The sequence below is a fragment of the Littorina saxatilis genome, linkage group LG2 (assembly GCF_037325665.1).
Source record: "Littorina saxatilis isolate snail1 linkage group LG2, US_GU_Lsax_2.0, whole genome shotgun sequence".
NCBI classification, from domain to species: domain Eukaryota; kingdom Metazoa; phylum Mollusca; class Gastropoda; order Littorinimorpha; family Littorinidae; genus Littorina; species Littorina saxatilis.
This window is the reverse complement of record NC_090246.1, coordinates 62,870,139-62,894,850: the sequence shown is the minus strand read 5'-3', so window position 1 is coordinate 62,894,850 and position 24,712 is coordinate 62,870,139. Positions and strand designations below refer to the sequence as shown.

At 41.3% G+C, this 24,712-nt stretch overlaps 1 protein-coding gene across 3 annotated transcripts in view; it reads left to right on the top strand.

Annotated features, from left to right (window-relative positions):
- The window catches only part of LOC138959495 (activating transcription factor 7-interacting protein 1-like), a 364,173-nt gene that overhangs the window by 3,189 nt on the left and 336,272 nt on the right, over window positions 1-24,712 (top strand). The window contains exons 1-12 of one of the 3 annotated variants that reach the window (XM_070331013.1): window positions 1,323-1,445; window positions 7,857-8,717; window positions 9,495-10,489; window positions 11,091-11,303; window positions 11,852-11,908; window positions 12,856-13,056; window positions 13,703-14,038; window positions 14,246-14,425; window positions 14,877-15,197; window positions 16,776-16,908; window positions 18,325-18,443; window positions 18,970-23,198. In XM_070331013.1, the coding sequence (XP_070187114.1) occupies window positions 7,871-8,717; window positions 9,495-10,489; window positions 11,091-11,303; window positions 11,852-11,908; window positions 12,856-13,056; window positions 13,703-14,038; window positions 14,246-14,425; window positions 14,877-15,197; window positions 16,776-16,908; window positions 18,325-18,443; window positions 18,970-19,128 (3,561 nt within the window). In that variant the 5' untranslated portion in view covers window positions 1,323-1,445; window positions 7,857-7,870 and the 3' untranslated portion in view covers window positions 19,129-23,198. Of the gene's footprint in view, window positions 1-1,322; window positions 1,446-7,856; window positions 8,718-9,494; window positions 10,490-11,090; window positions 11,304-11,851; window positions 11,909-12,855; window positions 13,057-13,702; window positions 14,039-14,245; window positions 14,426-14,876; window positions 15,198-16,775; window positions 16,909-18,324; window positions 18,444-18,969; window positions 23,199-24,712 lie in introns of those variants that run through there. The other 2 variants (XR_011453728.1, XM_070331012.1) reach the window with 2 other exon arrangements.

Sequence of the window (24,712 nt, the reverse complement as noted above, 5' to 3'; positions counted from 1 at the left end):
AAAATGGGTACTCTTGTGCACGAGAGTGGAGACTTTTGATCACGTAGGGGTGGTTTAAAGCCATTAACAGTCATATCCGATAGACAGTACTTATCTTGTAATTTGCATTGAATAAGAGGATGCACTTGTCGGGTTGTAAGTCTTCCAATATTATCAAAGTGAATGAAAGTCAAGCGCCAGTGCAAAAAAATAAGGTTGGAGAATTGCTTCATACATTTACAAAACAATGAGCAAAATTAATTAAACAGCAATACCAAACTCACTTTACAGCTTATAAGATGGAAGCTGGGGAAAACAGCAAATAATTATGTTCATTAACATATGACCTATTTTCCCTGCGCACAGGGTTGCGCATGTTTTGGTGTGCCAGTGACAGGTTCGCCCAGAGATCTGTAGCAGTATCTCTGGTTCGCCATAAACTGGACAAAAAACAACTAAATAAATCCAAGTGCACCCTTCTTCTCGACACTGTTTGTTAGTTCTTCATTTAAACAGTGCGCCAAAACTTCTGTTGTCACTTTCAACTATTGCATTAAAGCATTCCGCGGCTAAGGCGTGACGCAAGCACCAAGTGTTTACACCAGACGACAGCCGCTGCGAGACTGCCATTTGGCAGCACGCCAACCATTTGTCGGCGGGAAATGTGTCACATGACCTACGTCTGAATAATTTCACGTCCGAATCATGACGTCTGCTCCCTTGTAATGCCTTTACCATAAGCTTACTCTGATAAGCTTATTGATGATAGAATGAATACGGAGACAGAAAGACGTAGTCAGTGCGCATTTCAGCAAATGACACCCAAAATATCATAGGCCTACTCAGTTTCAGACCAAAAAATCCACCGAGCCAGACGGGCCGAGCCAGACGGCAGCTCAACTGCAACATGGCGTCCGATTACAAATACCATAGACCTATATTCAAAAGAACAGAAAAACACAAAAATAAAAGATTCTAGTCATATGAGATGTAAAACATCATTTCTGTTAAGCATTCCCTTTTCTAGTCTGTTCGTTGCGTGTATACAGGGTAAACTAAATATTAAGTGCGCCGCGACTGATCAAAAGATGCGCACGAGAGTGGAAGACATTAGGCCCATGTGGCCATGAATGTTCACAGGTGCGTGTGCGCTAGCGCCGTATGTCAAATTAATCATGAAGAAACCCTTCACCCCAGTGACTGTTGTCAAATGTGGTTAGCCTCTCATAAAACTTATGTTAGTAACGTAACGTGATCGACTTCTTTGTTTGGTTCGGGTTCGCCATCTTGAATTTTCCGAGGTTCGCTGGGCTTTGGTGCGGTGCGTCTGTTTGATTGGCCGCCGCATGAGCTGTGGTACAAACCACAGGGGCTGGTAACAAGCATTCGCACTGTCATGATTTTTTTGTCTGGATTGGGCTGTGTTTATCGACTTCCGGCTGTGCGTGTTTTACAGCCCCAGAAAGGTTTGTGAGTGGCGAGTCAGTTTGTCACAGATCGATTCTGAGTCGGACTCACAAGTGGCATTCAGTATTGCGGCTGAGGGTAGCGCAGTAGATGTTCGTGATTTTTCACACAAAGATGATCACATGGTTTTTCCATGATGTCATAGCGGCATGTCGCTGATTTTCTGTGACGTAAGGGTAACAAACTGCTGCAGGATAGCTGAAGATTCGACTCGGTTTCTTCATCTAACTCATTCCACTCTCACCTTACGTGCCCCTGAGATTGCTTTTTATCAGTGAGTCGACTTAATATGGCAGTCTCAGATTCATGTATCCAATTCCAGTGGCAAGTGATTATACTTCATCACACAGGAACAGGCTATGAAGTGATCAGGGGCCAGTTTCATAAGCCAGAAACACAGTCGACCAACTGCAGTTATGGAGAGAACCACAGTAATCTGACGTTATCGGGTTTCACGAAAATATTTTCAGTCGGCCGACTGCGGGTCGTCTCACCGGAAGTCGGCCAAACACGGTGATGCTCTCCCCCCAACACTGTGTTCGGCTTGCTGCGGTAAACCGAAAATAAATGTAATTATCCGCACAGTCGATGGCAGAATGCTCACACTTTTCTGGATTGTGAGCCAAACCTCGTGATTGTTCTTCGAAGTGTATCTATCATGACGCAGTAATCCAGGAGACAAGTCAGGGTTATGTCTTGAAAACGTCACATTATGGCGTAAGAGGGTTAGACGTCACGCGAAGGAATTACTGAAAGTCTCTGTCATTGTTATTTTGAGCAGGCCGAGACTAGTTTTTACTTCGAAATCGGCCATTTCCATGTGCGAATGAGCAAACGGAAGTGGTAATGTTGCTAAATTCGGATTACTGTACAGTCGGTCGACTGCGGTTGTCCGCGGGTGATGGTGATTCGCTCATGAAACGCGCTTTTCGGTGACCCGGCGATCAACCACAGTCGATCGACTGGGCAGTCGATCGACTGTCAGTCGGTTCACTGCTATCTTATGAAACTGGCCCCTGATCTAAGCTTTAAGGCCAGCAGTTCTAGCAATATCTTTCTCGTGGGTGGAACACTGACGACCTCCACTTTTTGAGGCCCACATACATCCCTGCAACCAGCAGATGACGCATCTGTGCTATTCGCACTCAGGTTCTGTGCCTTATAAGCTTATTGGTGAAAAGATTGATCAACATTATAAATCCACCAACCCAGAACCACAGTTGTATGTGCAGATAGCTTTGTCAAAGCCTCCACGTTTCCTTGTGCACATGTAAGTGCATAGTATTGTTTGTGCTCTAGCTGGTCTTCAAAGTCAAACCACCTCAGGGATATGATACTAACAAACCAATAACATATGTTCATACCCTAACTGCGAGTCTGTGCTTCTCTTGAGTTCCCAACAAGATTTGTCTTTGATGTCAAACCTCACATTCCCGCAGTGACGGGAAACTGCAGGAAATGGAATGGAGACGTCATGTAATCTCCAATCACGATACGACCTTCCCATTCCCCAACTTTTGAAAGATTATCTTTGTAAACAAACAAATAAACAATGACGTAATTTGAACTACACAGTCCAGATGATGTGGAATTACGAAAGGAATTTTACGCTGTTTATCCTACAGACCTGGGAACACATACGATTTCGCCGTATTTTGTACGCATGACTGTCGAGAATACGATCAGTATGGTCAGTGGGAAACAAATACGACGAGAAAAATTCCTAGGCTACTTATCTTCACAAGCCAATCTCGAAGCCGATCCAGTATTTTGACACATACATGATTACAGTTTTTGTCAGTCAACATTGAAAAAAGCATTTGTTTGAAATGTATAGGTAAACTTAATTAACGCTGTGACGGACGCGTGTGAAGCATGTTTTAATCATGGATGTTCAAATGCTGTGTGGAGTACGCTCATTTTTCTGAAAATACACCAAGTTTGTTTAAGAATACTTTAAGTGCAAAACAGGGGTTCCCAGGTCTCATCCTTATTCAGATGGCGTGGGTCGTGTACGACCCATACTCTGCAAAGAGGCGGCAAAACGTTTATTCCTATTTGGATGGTGGGGCCGTGTACTAGTCTACGACCCATACTTTTTATGTTGAATCCTTCTTTGGAAAGTATGGGTCGTACACGACCCATATCCAGACTGTGTAGTCCAAAGCATGATCTGGTGAAAGTTAAGGGGGTCCAAGGAACCCTTCAATGGAACTGTAGAGGGTCCCAAAACCCGGAGGGCTTTTGAAAGTCCTGTTAGCCCTTCACAAAGGCGCTGTTTGTGATATCGGTTAGAAATACCCCTTATGGGTAGAGATCTTGCAGTTAACGTTCTGTCTTCAAAATCTAGCCAAGTGTACATTCATGTCCATTTGTTTGGAAACTAGATTACTGTCTAAAATCAGTTTTAAAAATAATGTGTGAAAAGTTTTATTTTTTTATTATTTTTGTGTGTGTATAAACCTTATTGAGCATGAGTTCTTCACTTCACTGAAATAGACCGAAATGTGAACAAATTTCAAACACAGTAACCACCATGTAAACTGAAATAAAAGCAAAATTGAATCATGCTGAATAACCTAATAAGTAATAGGATGCAGGGACATGTATGCAAGACCAACAAACCGTGGAAAAAGGCCCAAATGGTTGAATCTTGTATTTGCATTGTTAAGGCCAGTCTATCAAGCGTTTGTTTTTTTTATTTTTTTTATACCAAAAAAGACAAATTGTTGCGCTTGCAGTCCTTTGAAAATTAAATGGTCCTCTTTTTTAAGTTTAACCTTCGTAACTACAGTACTACTTGTGATTGTGAAATTTTGATGAACAAAATTTATTGAGCAGAAACCATTTTTCGCATGAACTGTGTAGATCTATCTATTTGAGCTTGGAGTCGGATTATTTAAATTGTGTATATATATATCATCAGAAATAAATGTTTTAGCATGGGGCAAGCTCAAGGGAGAACACTTTCATTGCCAAACAAAACCTAGTCAAAAATCCCGAATTTAATTTGAGTTCAAACACATGGGTCGGGTTGTGGGCAGTTGTAATAATGACTGCTAGACTGTGCACAAAAGTGTTCAACATCAAGAGTCAAGACATAACACTGTTGATGCATCGATAATTTGTTAGTCACTTAGTCAGAAATCCGAAAGAGAAAATCCAGTGAAATTTTAAACCAAAATAACCGTTTTGCTTTAGAAAGTTTGCACCACTGACATATTAACCCTTACACTGGTGCAATTCTGTAACACATGTTACCAGAGACTATAGAGTATACAGAGACGCGTCATCCTTCTTTGCGCTGCGGTGCGAAACTGAGACCGGCCAGCCCAGCGCGGGAAAAGAGCCACACCCTGCCGCACAAGGTAGCTCGCGTATAGCGGCTGCTGTCGGCTGTGTTTATATCACGTTTATATTAACATACTGTCTGTTCTGTCCGGCTGACAGTGCTGCAAAAAGTAACTGGATGAAAAAATATGTTTGTTTGTGAACATCCTTTTTAAATTACCATAAAAACACCGCAGAAAATGGTATAGATTAAAATTAAATCAAATTTTCTTAGGCAATATTCGCTGCATCGCTGTAGTTATGCAAACCTGATTCAAGTCAGTCTCTTTTCACGAACTAACCGTCCTTATTTTTGTGTGTTTTAATCAAATACAAATACATACTGAATACATTATCTGTTAAGCCTGAGAAAATATGTCAGGAATAAATCGTTTAACGAAATAGTTCCTGGTTAAATCGGTAACTAAGGCATTTAGTCAATTTGGTGTCGTCCCAGCACATCGAAACTGAAATGGGTTGTTAATTACACTGAGATAAGAAGTTATTATGTAAGGAAAACTGTAAAATACAGCAACTTGAACCAGATTCTTGTGACCAAGCTGACTTTAAAGAATCTTGATCGATCGATGATTTTCTTATTACACCCCCGGTATAGGGGTGTGTATAGGATTCGGTCGATGTGTTTGTTTGTTTGTGTTCGCATATAGATCTCAAGAATGAACGGACCGATCGTCACCAAACTTGGCGAACAGGTTCTATACATTCCTGAGACGGTCCTTACAAAAATTGGGACCAGTCAAACACACGGTTAGGGAGTTATTGGTGGATTAAGATTCTACAAGGACTTATAGAGGGACATATTAATGGTCAAAGGGAAATAACCTTCTCAGTTGGTGGCAGTGACAATGGTAAGGACGGGGGTGTTTTTCCTACCTCGGAGGAATTTCTTGTTTCTTTTCAGTTGCTTCTTTCTTGTTCAGAAAGCTCTCTCTCTCTCTCTCTCTCTCTCTCTCTCTCTCTCTCTCTCTCTCTCTCTCTCTCTCTCTCTCTCTCTCTCTCTCTTATTATGGCAAGATTCCGAGGTGGAATAACAGAACTATTTGTGCACGTTAATCGATATAAGAGATACGATGCGGATATTTTGTAATGCCCATTGTGCAGAGAAAGTAAGGAAGATGAGTTTTATTTTGTGCTTTGTTGCCCCGCACTTCGTGATTTGCGATGCCAGTTTATTCCTGCTAAGTTTTATAGAAACCCAAGTTTACACAAGTTTCCTATGCTTATGGCATCTGTGAATGAAGGTATTGTTCGAAAGTTGTCAGCTTATGTGTACAAAGCATTTCGGCTACGTAGTGTTGTTATGTCTTAGTTCATGTAAGCCTACAGTATATTTTATTATGTAATGTAATGTAATGTCTTAGTTCGTGTATGATTTATTTCATTTGATTTGTGTGCAAATGTCATTATGTCATTGTATATATATATGTTCACCCCCGTCATAAGGGGCTATGGCCTAAATGAGTAAACAATCCAATCCAATCCAATCTCTCTCTCTCTCTCTCTCTCTCTCTCTCTCTCTCTCTCTCTCTCTCTCTCTCTCTCTCTCTCTCAGTCTCTGTCTACCCTCTTTGACCTTTACTCATTCAAAATGGTGTACAAGAACAACAACAAGCCATCATCATCATCATCATCATCATCATCAAAACGTTTACAATCAAAATATTAATCATGATACTACTAACGTTCGAAGCTGCAAGCTGTTATCCGTTGTAGATCTACTCTATAACCCCGCGACGGCCGTGTCAATCAAACGAGATTGTTATGTCTACCCTAATCGATCACTGACCGTATTTGCCACTATCAGTTCCAGACTTGGCATGCCGAAATGAGATAAAGTAGAGGAGAAATAAATTTTATACATGTGAAACTAGTACCAACATGCACAGCTTGGACTGGTTTGAGGCTGTAGTGTGTACAGTGTGTGTTTTCACTGTTCCAGTAGAATAGATCTACACGCAGTTCGACGCTACAACTTTTACTGATTTTCCAACATTTAACGAGAGAAAAATTGAAGAAACAATCCTCACCTGCTCTCTTCCTTGGGAAATTTGAACATCCTGAAGCCTTTGGCATGTGCGTTTGGGCAATTGATGGCCGAACACCATGCCCCACTGCGTTTTCGCGTTGGCGCGGCCATGCTTGTGCAGCACGATATCACTACTGCTGTGAAAAGAGAAAGTAGATTTTTCCATGTTTCCGCGTGGTGGCGCCACTGGGCTTCCGGTCTCACTTTTCAGCACCGTATGGAGCGTCTCTGTATACTCTATAGTCTCTGATGTTACATAGCCACTGGTGAATTAACAATAACAGAGAGAAAAATAAAGAAAAACGGTCATATAGGTTTTCGCATCCATGGGAGGTAATCGGAACCGTCCAAACAGACTGAGCCAGTAGCGCGACATATGTCGTGACAATCAGGTGACAGTATACGTAAAGTAGCGCGACAACCAGCCTACGGGTTAACATTTTCACATCCACAGACATTCCCATCACTTGAAGGAAGAGGAAACCGTTTGGGAGGAGAAAACGACCTACCCTTCCTTTTAGTTTTAACAAGTACACACAGAAAGTTACAAATGTCTACAGTCAATAGGCTGTTTCGGATCATAATTCGTTTTCCATCACCTACCAACTTGCATTTTTGTAGATTTTTTGTAAGTTGTAAGTGAGGATGAAAGTTGCTTGTTATTTTCTCACTCTCGATCTCGCTTACTCTATTTCACATGTCGTATGCCTTTAAAGTTTAATGCTTTAGAACGCTTACTTCCCTTTGTTTCTCAGATTTTAAGTAAAGAAAGTTTGGGACTGGGGGACTTTCAACTTGTTAATTTGGGCTGGCGCTTTAGTGACATGCAGTTGGAGTAAATTTACTCTGAGTGAGTTGTCTAAATCCAAACATGAAAGTAACTCATTTGTAGGTGATCTATTTAGTGGATTTTAATGTGTATAAAATTTATAGTCAAATAAATTACTATTAGTAGACCAAAACTTGAACTTGAAGATGTGTGTGTTCGTTGCAAATTTGGCCTTCTTTTATCCTCATTTCTATCTCTTTTCAGATTAAACATCAGAGATGAATGTAGCCAGGAAGTCAACCACAAAATTGCCACAGAGGTGGCAACAAGTGAAAAAACTGCCACCGAAAGAAGATGAAGGCGATAGTGGTGTTGCATCTGCAGATTCTACAGACAGCTTTCAAGACGCACTCATGAACCTCAAAGCACTCAGTGGAAGTGGAAGCTCAGACAATGTAGGCAGTGACAGGTCAGAGCGGAAGGACTTGCCAACAAGTGGTCCAAAAGGAAAGGCAGAAGCTTTAAATAAAGACAAGGTAGTATCCCCATCAAAAACCAATGGTGACGAAAGGGATATTCTAGACCAGATTGATGACATTGTCAATGACAAAAAGGTTACTGACAAAGAAGATGCTGCTGATGGAGAATCTGCTTCCAACAATAACACCAACAGCAACAAAGACATCAGTTCAGATCATGGCAGTGAGGAAGAGGATGACGTTTTGATCATCAATGAAGATGGTCCGAATGAAGAAAAAGACTCGAAAAGTGATGTAGTGCACGGAACTGCTATGGATTCTAAACAGAAAGCTACACCTGTCACGGCCTTGAAAAATCCTTTAAGGATTGGAGCCAAAGTTCGAAGCACAGTCAACAGCATCATGGCTAAGCTTGTGCAGACCAATCCAGATGTAAACAATTTAGTGAGCAAAACAAAGTCTGAGGGTTCTGTGGACAGTGGTGGCTCGCGTACATCATCTCCTTTGACTGTGCGACAAGACAAAGGGAATTTATTTGACAATTTTGATGTTCCTGACTGGGATAGTAAATCTCCCAAAGTGTCTGATATTAAGGATGCAAAGTCTCCCCGGCTGTCCTCTGCAAGTGCAAGCACTGAAGATGCAGGTAAAAGCATAGCTGTTCAGTGTGTCTGTTTATTGGTATTGGTAAATATTACCAGCTATTGTGTTTTCAGCGTAGCAATAGGGCCCGATATTTAGACGAGATAAGTATAATGCCGACGAGTCATATCCGGCTTTTTGTAAAAGTTGAGGCGGCACTGTCACACCCTCATTTTTCAATCAAATTGATTGACATTTTTATAAAGCAATCTTCGACGAAGGCCGGACTTCGGTATTGCATTTCAGCTTGGTGGCTTAAAAATTGATTAATGACTTTGGTCATTAAAAATCTGAAAATTGTACAATAATTTTTTTTTATATAAAACGATCCGAATATACGTTCATCTTATTCTACATCATTTCCTGATTCCAAAAACATATAAATATGTTATATTTGGATTAAAAACAAGCTCTGAAAATTAAAAATATAAAAATTATGATCAAAATTAAATTTCCGAAATCGATTTAAAAACAATTTCATCTTATTCCTTGTCTGTTCCTGATTCCCAAAACATATAGATATATGTTTGGATTAAAAACACGCTCAGAAAGTTAAAACAAAGAGAGGCACAGAAAAGCGTGCTGTGCAGCACAGCGAAACCACTACCGCGCTAAACAGGCTCGTCAGTTTCACTCCGTTTTGCACAAGCGGCGGACTACGGTCATTGTGAAAAAATGCAGTGCGTTCAGTTTTATTCTGCGAGTTACACAGCTTGACTAAATGTAGTAATTTCGCCTTACGTGACTTGTTTTTACTTTTTGTTGTTTTTGCTTGAAACAGTTGGAAAACCAGATGAAGACACCTGCCTGAAGAATGGTTCTGGAGGAGAGAAGGATGCTGCTGAGAAGACAAAAAGTGACAAACTTCCAACAACAGAGGAACTTTCACAGTCATCAGACAGAAGCATCACTACACCCACAGAGAAATTACAAAGTGACCAAGAAGAGTCATGTGGCTTGAAGCCTGTGTCAAGTGCAGATTCTTTGAATGAAAAATTAGATTCCAAAGAGGTTGTAGGCGAGTGTGAGGGGAAAAGTTCTCCTTCTTCATCACAGGAAAAAGGGGAAAGCTTGGAGAAGTGTGAGGTAAAGGTTGCTGATCCTGTATTGAAGGGTTGTGCCTTAAAAGACAATTCTTCTGGAGTTGCTAAGAGAGCCTCCTCCCCAGCGGTTGTGGATTCCCCCAAACTGACGGACATGGACACTTCTGTTCCGGAATCGGAAGCACAAGACACAAAGCCCATGGAAACCGCTGAGTCAGAACCTTGTGATAAAGTAATTCCAGAGGCAGCAGGAGATGCATCTCCATCTGTTGCAGACAAAACCTCCAGTGAGGACAGAAAAAGGCAGCATGACAGTAGAACTCCTGAGTCAGATGTAGATGATGAAGATGAAGATGAAGATGATGATGATGACGACTCTCAACCCCCGAAACGCTCTAGACTTGATGAAGTGATAGGGAAACTAGGAGAGAGGGTTCCCTTAGACACAGACAGCATGGAGAATGACAGTTTTGATTACGAGGACTCTGCTACAGGTGATGCAGATGACTCTCCCACAGGTGATGCAGAGGAATCTCCTCCAGGTGATGCAGAGGATTCTCCTCCAGGTGATGTGGAGGACTCTCCTACATGTGATGCAGAGGATTCTGCTACAGGTACAGGTGATGCCGAGTCAGTTGAAAAACAATCGGAGGAGATCAATGTCAGCGTATCGGAGGAGGAAGAAGAGAAGGTTTCTTCCCCTGAATCAAATACAATAAAACTCTCAAAGCAGGTAAATAGCTTTTGTTGTTCTGCTGTTAGCAGTGCGCAGTTTAGATATTATATGTGTATGAGTGTCTGTCTTGTGAGTTTGTATTATGACTCTATGCATTAAGTAGGAGCAAGAAATCACAGAATGGGGGCAGAGGCTCATCAAACAATGGCTTAAATGGGAAAATAGCAAGGCTTTTGCATACAAATTAAAATATACTTCAATATAGACATTCCCTCACCCTATCCTCCCCATCTTGACTATTCCTACTTCCTAAAACGAGGCAGAACAATTACTGCATGCATATATAATAACACTTGCAGGAAGGAAGTTTCTGTCCAGCTAACGTATATATATATCACAATGAATATTTAATAGTTTGAAGAGCAGTTAGGTAAGCTGAACATATTTATGAAACAGATGTCCAGCAGTAACATTCTGGACCTTTTTTTGCCCGTGTGCTACTGGGTTAAGCCTTAGTATGGTGTGCATAGTAACACATAATTTCAAAGAGGAGCTGTGTTTAGTGAAAATATAAAAGCGGATATCCGTCTGTAACAGTGTGAACCTTTTCACCTGTATACCCCTTCTCTAAAACCTTGCCACGGTGTCCCTGTAACAGGAGCTGGAGGCGCTAGTGGTGACAACAGCCAAGGCAGCTATTGAGCGCTATCAGTCCTCGGAGATCCTTGCCCTGAATCGACGCATTGAGGAGCTGGTGCAGTCTGAGGAAGAGTGGCGTCAAAAAGCCAAGAGTCTGGAAAGGCAGGTTCTTGACCTCACGGTGCTTCAGCAGAGACTGGAGAAGCGAAAGGCTCACACTGCTGCTCTCAAGGTTGGTTGGGGTTTAATTAACTCTGAATGCCGTGGTTATCTCAGTCAAACACAATCATGTTTAGTTTTCTTGCAAACTTAGTGGGTTTTTTCTTCTGTTTTTTCCAATGGTTCAATCAAAAATCCATAACATGAGTAAAGAACTGGCATGTGAAAAACCATGCAATTATAAACGCTGAGAAAAAAAGCGTTCAACATAAAGCCCTCTCTGTGTTTGTACAAGGGGAGTAACTCTGTAAATAGTAATTTAATTAAGTTAGGTTGAGTTACTTCCCTTTTTTGCAGCATATTTGGGTCTTGGACTACACGTTCGTGTCTACCTGCATTATGACTGTGTGGGCTTGTGCACTGATCTTGATAATTAATTTCAAAGAAATACACTTTAGCTTTGTTGATTTTTGGACATGGAGAAAGTTGAGTAAGTAATGTGGATAACTAACGAAAAAGCATGGAAAGGGCTCTCACTCAGTGTCAAAAGAGGTTACACAAACTGTTCAAATATGTTTGATCTGCTTTCACATGAACATGTTGACTTCATTCTTGTTGCAGTCAATCACTACCCGAAGCATTGGTGTTGGGGTTACAGAAGACAAGCTCAAAACAAATGTGAGTAGAGAAAAGACGGTAGAAATATATTTGCTAAGTATAACTTGTGTTTGTTTAGAAAACCAATAAACTATGTGTGAGTGTGTGTGCAAGCGTGCGTGCATGGGTGTTTTTGTTTTAAGACTCCCTCCCTTTAAGAATGTGAATTTCTTGGACGTTTTGTGGTCAGGAAAGGGAGGGGGTTCCATTGTACAGGGTGGTCCAGTTTTGCGTGCCTGTCATTTCTGCTGCAGGGCTCCCACCTATTCTTTTTCACCTGGAATGTCTCACACAAGCATGAAAGTTTAGTAAGGCACAGTTTTTTCTTCTTTGCAACATCATTTCTGGACAATTTCTAGAGATAAACCCAATGTATTTCTAGTTTAATAGTTCATCACATTCTGAATCCAAGCACCTCGTCTCTGGATTACGGCTGCGACACAGACATTGAAGTTGTCGATAACTCCATGGGTGCAACTCTGCCGATGTTTTTGTTCCAGGAGGTTTTTTTTTTGGCATTTTAAATACTAAAAAAGCTGGACCCCAACTTTTGCCGGTTTTTGGAATTTTCCAGGTTGCACCCATGTAACTCGTTCCAAGGTCTCGAGTGGAATCCTCCTGATTTCACAAAGAGTGATCTCCTTTAGCGCTTGTATTGTCTGTGGATTGTTGTGGTAAACCCTTTTCTTCAAGTACCCCCAGAGGAAGAAATCTGGAGGAGAAAGATCTGGGGATGAGGTGCTTGGATTGAGAATGTGATGAACTATTGAACTACGCCCAGAAATGATGTTGCAAAGAAGAAAAAACTGTGCCTTACTAAACTTTCATGCTTGTGTGAGACATTCCAGGTGAAAAAGAATAGGTGGGACTGGGAGCCCTGTAGCAGAAATGACAGGCACGCAAAACTGTCTACATTTTTTTGGACCCTGTACTTGAAAGTCTGAGCGTCAATGTGACACTGGTTTCAGACTCCACAGAAACAGTCAGGGACCAAAACACCCCCAGCTACTCCCCCTCCTGCCACACCCGTGTCAACTCTAGTGTGGACATCTGCTGGTCAAGCTGCAGGACGGCTACTCACCTCTACCTCCACTCCTCAGCTCTTCACTCCAAATGGTGGCATCCCTGCCACTTCTAGCATTCCTGCACGCAACACCAGTGTAGCACATGTAGGTGTCTGGTGTTTAATTTGCTTTGGGTAAATTGTTCAAACTTATGTACAGTAACATGGCAGATAAAAGGCAATTTAAACTTTGATAAAAAAATTGAAATTGGCTGTGTTTACTTTAATAGACTTTTTCACTTGAAACTCATGACTGGGCTTTAGTTTAAGATTTTTGTTCTTGACTCACAAGCAAGGTAAATGTGAAATTACTTTGTCTTTTCTGTTTGTTTCATAGTCTGTTGCTTTGTGAGATACTCCGTTTGATTTTTGCACACTGCTACCATTGACCCTGTAAGAAATGCTTACTTTTCAACAAAACTGCATTCAAACACTCCTTGTTGCTGCAGACAGAAAGTTCTGAATGTTATAAAGGGTCTGTGTGCTTTGTATATGCAGCACAGGTGACTAAATTCAAGTGTTCAGTCTTTTTCCCCCCTGCAGTCCCTGTCTTTGAGTCAAAGAAAGGCTGTTTAAAGGTTTTGCTCGGTCGTTATCTACCTGTAGCACAGGTGACTCAATTCAAGTACCTTCTCTCTTCCCACAGCTTCTGTCTATGAGTTAGAAAGGCTGTTTTAAAGTTTTTCTAGTTCATTTTTTACATGCGTCACAGGTGACTCAATTCAAGTCTCCAGCCTTCTCTGTCCCAACAGCTCCTTTCTCAAACAGCTCGCATGCCAACAGCGGCAAGCTGTGCGGCAGCCACCAGGGCCACACCACCAAAACTGAGCAACACCATGTCCCGACCAGCATCAGTGACCACTCTGTCAAACAGCGCTGTCCCAATGTCCAAAGGTCCGAACCCTGCTGGCATGCCCAGCACCTCTCTTGTGTTGGTCAATTCTACCCCCAGTGCTGTGGGAAGCAAAGCCGTGACTTCACAGCTGATCGGAACTCCCATGGTGGCCTCCGCTCCTGCATCCAATCAGGTCAAGATTATTGACTTGACAATGGAGGATGATGGAGGACCCAAGCAGCTTGCCAAACATGTGAGGGGATTTTTGGTAGTGATGGTTGTGGTGTCGGGTTGGGTGTGGGTGTGAGAGAGAGAGGGTGAGGGAGAGAGAAAAAGAGACAGTGTACATTTGTGTATGTGCATGTAAGAGAGAGAGAGAGAGTGTGTATGTATTTGTGAGTTTCTGTGACATCTTTGTAATTTCTTAGACCAGAGCTAGAATATGTGTGGTTGTGTTCAGGTTGTGAGTGGTGCCCAAGTGCGGGGCATGATGCCCCAGCAAGTTGTGCGGCAGCTGACCCCCATGTCGAGGGGTGTATCAGGGGTGCCCTCTTCTGCCATCCTGCTCAGCTCTCCTGCAGGAACTCAGGTTGTGAACACCGCCAGCTTGCAGCGACCTGGCCTTATGCAACCATTCCAGGTGGGGTTTTGTTTTGAAAGACTGCGTTTCTTATGAATTGAGGATATTTGCTTGTTCCTGGCTCAGTTATTTTTGATGGTGAAACAAAATAATGTATTTGTTTAGACTGCTTAAACATTCATGAAAATAGAATTTTTTGCTGAATTTTCCTTTAACAAAAATAAATAAAACGTAGCATTGCTGTTCAAAGAAGAGAGAGAGAGAGAGAGTAACGTTTGATTGTGCCAGCCTGACCTCAACATTTGCGAGCATAAACAAGACATATTGTTGACATCGTTTGTGCCAGTTGAATCCTTACAGCTGTGAGAATGAACAATCGAAAATGGTTTTGACAATTTGACCCTCAACAGTTGTGAAAGTGAACAACCGTTTTATTGTCATTATTTACCACTTTAACCGAAACCACAGTAAAGAGAATGGACAACTTATTCTGTTGAATATCTGTGTACAGGTGGTGACCATTGCAAACGCCTCCAACCTGAGACCAGGCTCCCTGGTGACCGTGGTATCCAGTCAAGCGGGGAACATGGTGCGACAGCCATCCTTGGCCACCACCCTCACCACCACCGCTCGAGAATCGGCACCTCGACTGGTCACCCAGCAGCTTCCTGTAGGCATGACCTTCGCGCCACCTGGGACGAACAGCAGCGGTGTGCGTGCGACCAGCCTCCCTCCCGGTGGCACGGTAGCCACGGTGACTGGTGCTCGTATGCCTGTCGCCTTGACCACCGTATCTCAAAGTGCTTCTCGGCCTGGTCAAACAGAGACTGTGGTAAGTTCTTTGACCGCCAGATTTAGTTGAAATGCTCCTACTTTTTTCTACTCTTGCAAAGAAGAAAATTGACATTTTGTGTGATTATCGTAAATCTTGTTTTGTGTGGTTGGTGAAAATGTACACCAGACAGGAAACTTGCATCAGATTCGAAAAATGTTAACAGGGCTTACAATAAACATGCTTTAGGCATAACCAAAGATAGGGAAAAAATGAGTCACAGAGCAATATTTTTGCGCACTGACTTAACACTATTGTGACTAGCATTGCCACGGCGTTAACGTCCTGCCTGCCCAAGCTTGCCACCAAGAAACTTCCCAAAAAACAGTAACTGTAAAGAAATCTGTCTAGCAAGCTTGAATTAAGTCCAATCACCACCAAATTTTGTGTACTAATTAAAAAATGGATGCCCAGTTCAGTCGTGCTATTTATAAGTTTGTCACGCGATTTGTTTTAACAAAGGGGGGGTGAAAGGGGGATAATTTGTGTTTTTTAACGTTTTTTTTGTGTGTGTTTTCTTTTCCACTGCTTTTTTAAAAGTTATTTTTTAACAGAAAGTATTATAAATAATTTTATAACCAAACAAGGTGTAAAACCTATGAATTAGCTGAAATATTGTTAAAATTCTACACAGAAATAAGGAGACAGTACAAAGAAAAAAACAAGCAAATCCCGCATTCACTCACAGCATCCTGACTCAAATGAAACAAAACTGTGACACTCACCAAATGATGTCTAGGTAATCCATATTGAATATAAGTCACATTTTCACAACAAAGTCCCAACTGTACACCTATGAACATTTCCAAAAGGATTAGGCTCCAGCCATCCATTGTTATCAGTGCTGCCACGCCCCCCTTGCAACTACACATTCGAAGATTCATGCAGTACCACCCTAACACGTGTAGTTTGCCGACTCATACTAGCAACAACAACGGGACTGTTTCTTCCTCAATATCACTGCTATTATCGCTTTCTTGAGGCGAAAACAACACGTCGGAATCATGATCTACAGGGTCCTCAAGATCCAAAATCCGGAGAATCTCCTCCCGTGACAAGGCTTGCCTTCGATTCATTTTTTTTCTCGAAAAAACCGTACAAACCAGGCTAATTTTACATATGGCGGAAGGGCACACCAAGTGTGTCAAGGGAAACAACTCAATTTACTGCAAGCTTCAAAAACCGGGAAGCAATCACGAGTTGTGTACCTTGTATGTCTAATACTAAAATAGTCACTTCCCGTCCGTGGGCGTTGCAGCGCTATTACTAATATAGTCACCTCCCGTCGCGAAAGTGTTAAGCAGGTTGGAATAATATTCTGTGAAAGAGTTGTTTTCACTGACAAAAATGCAATAATCACAGAACAACTGTTGAGTATTTAATGTCTGATAGCAGAGAGCATGCATTTTTTCACTCAGGATAACATTTCAGACCCTCTCATGGGCCAAGTCAAATGCGATGAGCTCTTGAGCACCTGAAAGGTATGGATTAATGACAGAGTTTTCCTTTGTCATGTATGATTGGGTATTCACCTTATTGTATTAATGCCATTGTTCTCAGTTTCGTTACTTGTTTCAGGCGACGCCTGCAACAGGGAATAGACCTGTTCATCCAGCACCCTTGCCTCCATACACTTCTCCCCACACTCTGCCTGCAGATGCCAAGGCTCCACCACCCAGACCAGGGCTCAAGATCTCACGCGTCAAACAGGGTATGCATGTCCCGAGGGGAAAGGGGCTGGGAAAATCTGGACAGGGGTTGGGAGGGAGATACAGAGGACCCCCCCCCCCCCCCCCCCCCATTTAGGATCCCTTATTTTGAGTCCTCGCCTTTGTTATGACTAGCTATCTCCTAAAAACAAGATATGAATTTCTAAATGGCGGGGGCAAAAACAGCCATAGATGTGTTTTTTTTAAAAGGAGATTAAATTACCTATCTTACCCAACTCACATATAGCAATTAACCCTGGTTCAGTGCTAGTCACGCTGTACGTGTCCCCTTGGTAACAAGGGAGACCACTCTAAAAAAAGAGTGACCAATACCCACAATGCCTCATGCTAAACAGGTCAGAACAGGTGGAAGTTGCAGATGGTGTGCATGTGCAAATTGACTTGTAGTTGATTGAATCTGGCCCTTTAAAGACCTGACTTTCTCACACGTTGGAGGTTTTAAATAAGGGGCTTTCACTCTTCCATCATATCATGATGGGGGGTGGGATGAAGAAGGGTTAATAAATACCCTATTTGACGGACTACAAGCCGCGACTTGTTTTCAAACAAAATCGCATTGCGGCTTATAAAAAGACCTAAACTTGAATAGCATTCACCTAATGGAAGTCGCCGCGGATTTTCATTTTCGCTCGATTAGCGATTACCGGTACTTTATTAGCTCTCTACTCAAGACTGGCGCTTTTCTCTTTCTTTCGCGAATCTTCGTTTGTCAACAAGTCGTCGTGACAAGATAGCGTACAGAGAATCTCTGGATGTATCAGAATCTCGCGCGGGCGAGATTTCGTTTTTTTGTGTCTCGCGATAGTTGGAGGAGCGAGAGCCGCCATGTTGTGTTTTCGTCTGCTCGAAATGTGCGCAAAAGTCGTAAATCATCACAAAAAAGCTTATTCCGGGCGGGACTACATGTGTGTGTTGGTTACAAATTGTGTTTGTGATATTTTTCTTTAAACTTTTTCACTTTTTGTTTTTGTTTCACTTGTTTATTCTTGGAGCCGATTTCGCCAAATACCGTACTTTCGTTTGCCTGGTTGTTTTGATTGATTGACACGATCTGATTATATTTTTTGACGGCGGCTAATATAGTGACGCGGCCTATACGTGGCTCATCCCATTTTTTTTGTTAAAAGTCGGGGGTGCGGCTTATAAAACGGTGCGTCTTGTAATCCGTCAAATACAGTACATCATAACATTTTTGTTTATCATTTTCTATGCCACTCTTGTTTTTTAATTAGGGTATACCCTGAGTCAGGCCTTCAGTGGTCTTTTCAGATTCACGCTATGTAATTCATTTTCAGCAGTAAGTTTATTGAGACGAGGTGCATTGGGTTTATCTCTAGAATGTTCATTTTAGTTTTATTGTCACCATATGTAAACAATCTTGTTTGTGTGTGCTTCAGGCATCGTCCTATCATGGAACATGGTGTTGCCGAATGACTGTGTAGAAATAGCTTCCTATCAGCTCTTTGCCTACCAAGAGACCAACAGCACTCTACCGCTAACATCATTGTGGAAGAAGGTGAATGTTTTTGGTTTTTTTAGGTTATTTTATCGGTACTTTTTTTTTTTTTAAGTGAAACACATGAAAGGTACATGTGTGTCATAGTTGAAAATGTTACACTTTGGGTGAATATCCTCTCCTCTTTGATTTTGCCTGCTATGATCATTGGGAAGCTGGGGAAAAGGAGTGAAGTTAAGGTTGGTTGGTTATAGTTTTTGCAGAACTTCTAATCACAGTATTTGAAAAAGGAATGATAAAATGACATGGTGATCATTTTCTGATTCTTTTGAGATAATGTAATACTCACATTTCCTCCGACTGATCTTGTTGTTGGAGAAAGGTTTGCCTAACAGGCGTTTTGCTGATTGTTTTATTGATCACAGTTCCGAGATGAAGGAGACACGCGAGAGCTCCTTTCCTCTGTACATTGTGATCAAGAAAATTACAATAAGCTTTTACTTACCTTGGTAATTTGGTCATAATTTTGCAATTGTGAAATTATGGTGTGTGCTGGAAATACATTGGTTACCTTTCACCGTTTCAGGTGGGTGACGTGAAAGCTTTGCCACTTCCCATGGCCTGCACACTGACCCAGTTCCAGGACGGCAACAAGTACCATTTTGCTGTGCGGGCTATCGATGTTCACGGTCGATCAGGACAGTTCAGTGAACCATCCTTTATCTACCTGACTAAGGCAGCATAACTGTGAAAGACAATTATTGTGAGCGACTGAGTGAAAGGATTATTCACAATTGCACAAAGGAAAAAATGGCGTGCATGATGTATGTAGTGTATATAATGATTGTGTGGTACCCTTCACACGTTTGTGTGATGATGTTCTCCAGTGTTTGATATGTGCTCATAGACAACAGTGACTGGAGAAACTGAGAATTTGTTCTAAATAGTAAACATCAAAGATAGAAGGTTAACAATGTGTACCTCTGAACATTTATATGTCCAGTTCAAGGTAATTTTAATATTCTAGCATTGTAAGTGCAGTCGCTTTAATGAAGTGTTTAGATTTTCAAACAGAAAATTCAAATTTTGAGGGGGAAAATGTGGACTGTATAAGGACTTGCATACTGCAACAAACAGCATGAGAAGAATAAAACAAGCAAAAAACAGGTAGGCTAAATACATTTCTTGATCAAAAGGGATCGTTACATACAGATAATAGACAAAAAACAAGATTGAATAAAACTTAAACTCAAAATCAGTAACCATCTTGACGACATGTATAAATATATGCTGATCACGGTATAATTTCACACTTCTGTTAATGAGCAACACAAAGAGTCATTATTAAAGGCTTAGAAGGATTAAAGTGATCAGGGTACTGTCAGCAAAAGCATAATAGGACGCGTGTATATACGTATATTATAGATATATGTCGTATAAGCAGGTGATTTCCAGTTTCTGTCTCTCTGCTTGGATTTGGGATTGATCTCATGATTGATTTGTTCCTGTGGCTCCAGCGATGAAAAAATCAGGGTGCGCAGTCGATGATGAATTTAATCAGTATATTGTAGTAATAGGTGTCAGATACAGGCCACAACACTGTGCTTTGTTAAATGTCTCCTGACCAGGGCTGTAGCTGCTGTGAATTTTTCATGGCATGAAAAGTGCAGCGACCAGACCTGTAGGTTTCCTTATCCACATGAACGGAAACGTTTCACAATGAGAATGGTGAATGCTCTGCTGTCTTCAATCTTGCCAGTGCTGGCAGTGCCTGTTGGACTGTCCCTACTGACCTCTTGCTAAGTGTGGATGTTGTCTAAATATTTAACTTGCATCTCTCACTTGAACCTGTAGTCAGCCTTTTGTTTCAAAAAGTTTATTTCTACAAGAAGAGTTGTGAAATTGCTGGAGGTGTTTTGTTGTGGAAATTACTTGCACTGTGTTTCTGCATTTTGCCTCCCAAAAGATACTTCTGAATGACACATTTTTTCAACGTTACAGTTGTGTTGATTTCTACAGACTTGCCCTGTTGATTGTTGATGACAGCATTTGTGTTTTCTTTAGCTGAGTTTGATACATTGATGTTTGATAATTGATCCTTTGTGTCGGTGTCATAAGGTGATAGAAGCTGAATAGAAGCATGGGTCAGTGATTTCTCGTAAACGTAGGTGTTCCCCCCGCGGGTTAGGGGGAAGAATTTACCCGATGCTCCCCAGCATGTCGTAAGAGGCGACTAACGGATTCTGTTTCTCCTTTTACCCTTGTTAAGTGTTTCTTGTATAGAATATAGTCAATTTTTGTAAAGATTTTAGTCAAGCAGTATGTAAGAAGTCCTTTGTACTGGAAACTTGCATTCTCCCAGTAAGGTCATATAATTATTGTACTACATTGCAAGCCCTTGGAGCAAATTTTTGATTAGTGCTTTTGTGAACAAGAAACAATTGACAAGTGGCTCTATCCCCTCTTTCCCCTCGCGATATAACCTTGAACGGTTGAAAACGACGTTAAACACCAAATAAAGAAAGAAAGGTGTGTAACATATGAACAGATTTTGTGTGATACAAAGAACTGTGGGATGTCAGGTCATTTTCCCACCATTATTTTTACATTACAGCAGTCCCTCTCATGAACGGACACCCTTGGGCCATAGCAAAACTGTCCGTACATTGCAAGTGTCCGGTCACGGGAGGGGTGACCACACCACCCCCTCCCCCATACACTCACACAGAGACACACAAACAACAGGATTGAGTCTATGCTAATCACTTCTTGTGGCTACTAAACAATAACAATAAACTCCTAATACTTCTTTAAACATTCTGTAAAAATGATTTGTATGAAAAGTGTTGAAAAGAAGAGATAAAATAAATCCTCAAGGCAGTGAACACACTCGCCATGCACTGACATACGAAGCAGCCACACAAACACAGCACAGATGCTTTGCAAGAATAAGCTTGAAAACCAGTTTGAATAAATAGCAGCAGATAGAGCTGCATGTCATAATCATGTAATTTATTTTCTTCTTGTCTGGCTTTATTGACTGCATGCCGATCATGTGGCATGGCAGTGACTTTTCACTCTTCAGTTGGAAATACACTGTACATAACACAGCTCCCACTCTCCCTCACTAATGCCTACCCCAAGCCCTGACAACTGATGCTTGGAAATTGTGTGGAAGAGTACACCTATTTCTCTCCAATGCTCTTCCTGCTGACATGCAGTGACACCGGACACCCCAAAGAGTTTAGCCAGCTACCCCTCCCCCCCCCCCGCCCCCCCTCCCTCTCTCTCACTCCCTCCAGCCATGTACTGTTTGGGGCTGTGGCCAAAGAGGCCAGCTGCACTGTTCACTCAGAGCAAAACCAGTGTGGTCACTTTTGACAAAGCAAGACAACTGAAGGGTACACAGATTAGGCAACCGACTCACTGGTCAAGGCTGAGGGGAAACAAGAGTATCTTGTCAATGAAAGAGGTTACACACAGACACACGATGCTGAGAACTGTGGCCGGTTTTTCACTCTCTTTCGCTCAGGACCTTCGTGGACTGTGGTTTCCGTCCAACAGACAAGAATAAAGAGCACAGTGCAGTTTCATGTTGGCATCTTCGCATGTAGTCCACTCCTGACCAAAACTACTCCCCCCCCCCCCCCCCCCCTCAAGTTATCAGTGACTGTCATCACGCCATTGCGGCTGTGATCTTTGTACCAAGAGCCGGACTGCTCTGTTATCGATTTTGTTGTGGTGAAAATTTGACGATGGTCTGTCCGTACATTGGAGGTATGACCTGCTGTTGGGACCGAAAATGTGTCCGCGTCCACGTTTTGCAGGTGTCCGTTTAAGGGGGGAGCAAATATAGAAGGAAAACAAAAATGTGTCCGTACATGTCAGGTGTCCGCTCACGCCGGGGGCCGTACATTGCAGGGACTGCTGTAAAACGAGCAAAGTACTGCACATTTTCCGTCAACACTTACACTGGTGGAGGAACAATAGTTCTTAGAGTTGTTCTCACAAAAATGTCTCGTTCGGAAGCATTCTCATTTATACCCTGCAAAAGGAGGGATTTTGATCCTCACTTACATTCTCTTACCCTGAATAGATTTGAAGGAGGAAAAAAGGGAGGTGTCTTGCTGTGTCCTGTGTAGATCATTTTGAATAAGAATTAAAACATAAGAAGAGAATATCTTTTGGTCGCAGAGAAGACTTTTTTTAATGCTGCTACCCTACATCTGAATTTCACCTTTTATTTCTCGTTTAGAAACTACTGTAGGTAAAAACCTTTCACATACATGAACTACTGAAGGTAAAAACCTTTCACATACATTAGCAACATGATTCTTAGCTACAGACAGTTTGTATTTTATTTTATTTGAATGTCACACGTTCCTGCATTCGTGCTGAGCTTAAAGTGCTCATTTAAATGGCTGAAATGAACATTAATTACATTAAATTGTCAGGGAAGAAATAAGAGCCAAGAGCGCAAGAAAACTGCCACTGTTGTCAAACATATCAAAAGTCTATTGGTTTTCCTGTGAGGCTATCAATAAATTGTTGATAAAAATAAGCTTAGTAGTTAACATTGAAGAATATACTGATTGTCTCCATGTTTGGGCATTTCATGCAAATGACATTTTTCTGAAAAGCAAAAATTAAAAGGCGACCCTTTTGGCTTGCAGTCGAGTTGCAATGCTTTTATATTGTATGTTATAGGTGATGTATGTGAATATTCATCCATTGTTTGCATGTGTTATATTTTTGGTATGCCAGTGTCGGTTGTCAAAATACTGATTATTAAAAGAAAAGAAAATGTTCTTTAAACTGTATTTGTTTGTTATGTTGAGATAATGAATGATGAAAAAAAGAGGCATTGCTATAAATCAACACATTTGCAGTCAATTTTTATTCCAAAATTATTTTTGTACAGGGAAAAAATTATTTTCCTGTTCTTGACAAAAATATGCATTTTACATGCATCGATACAAAACATCACCACTTTCAACGTTCAGTCTCAACAGCAAACTCAAGCAGAAACCAGCAGACACATACGCAACTAAACAGACAAAGTGACCTAACAAACAAAAAATTTAATTTTTAAAATCATAAAATGATATACTTCGGTGATGGCCACTATGGCAATCCGTTTGTAAAGAAATTACGTTTTTTCCTGTTGATCTAAATAATGAATTATTTAACTAAATAATTCATTATATAGCTAAATAATTCATTATTTAACTAAATAATTCATTATTTACACAAAAGTAAAAAGTGTGATTGTTGTAATTAAAGAAATCTTTTATTTACTAAACAATTCATTATTTAATAAAAAAAATCCATTAAATATAGAATGCATTCTATAATATAGAATGCATTCTATAATATAGAATGCATTGTATAATATAGAATGCATTGTATACTATAGAATGCATTCTATAATATAGAATGCATTGTATAATATAGAATGCATTCTATAATATAGAATGCATTGTATACTATAGAATGCAGTATACAATGCATTCTATATTATAGAATGCATTCTATAGTATACAATGCATTCTATAGTATACAATGCATTCTATAGTATACTATAGAATGCATTCTATACTATACAATGCATTCTATAGTATACAATGCATTCTATAACGCTACGAAACTCAACTCTGTGTCTCTGTCTCTCTATGTTTCTCTCTCTCTCTCCCTCTCTCTCTCTTTCTCTCTATTCAATTAAACTGTGTCAGTGTCTCTGTCTCTCTCTGTCTGTCTGTCTGTCTGTCTCCCTCTCTCTCTCTCCGTTTCTCTCTGTTTCTGTCTCTCTCTGTCTCTCTGTGTGGCTCTCTCTCTCTGTCTCTCTGTGTCTCTGTCTCTCTCTGTTTCTCTCTCTCTCCCTCTCTCTCTCTCTCTCTCCCTCTCTCTCTCTCTCTCTCCGTTTCTCTCTCTCTGTTTCTGTCTCTCTCTGTCTCTCTGTGTGTCTCTGTCTCTCTGTTTCTCTCTCCCTCTCTCTCTCTCTAGAGCGAGAGAGGGGGAGAGAGAGAGGAAGAGAGAGAGAGAGAGAGGGAGAGAGAAACAGAGAGAGACAGAGACACAGAGAGACAGAGAGAGAGACACACAGAGAGACAGAGAGAGACAGAAACAGAGAGAGAGAAACGGAGAGAGAGAGAGAGAGAGAGGGAGAGAAACAGAGAGAGACAGAGAGAGAGAGAGAGAGCCACACAGAGAGACAGAAACAGAGAGAGAGAAACGGAGAGAGAGGGAGAGAGACAGACAGACAGACAGAGACAGAGAGAGACAGAGACACTGACGCAGTTTAATTGAATAGAGAGAAAGAGAGAGAGAGA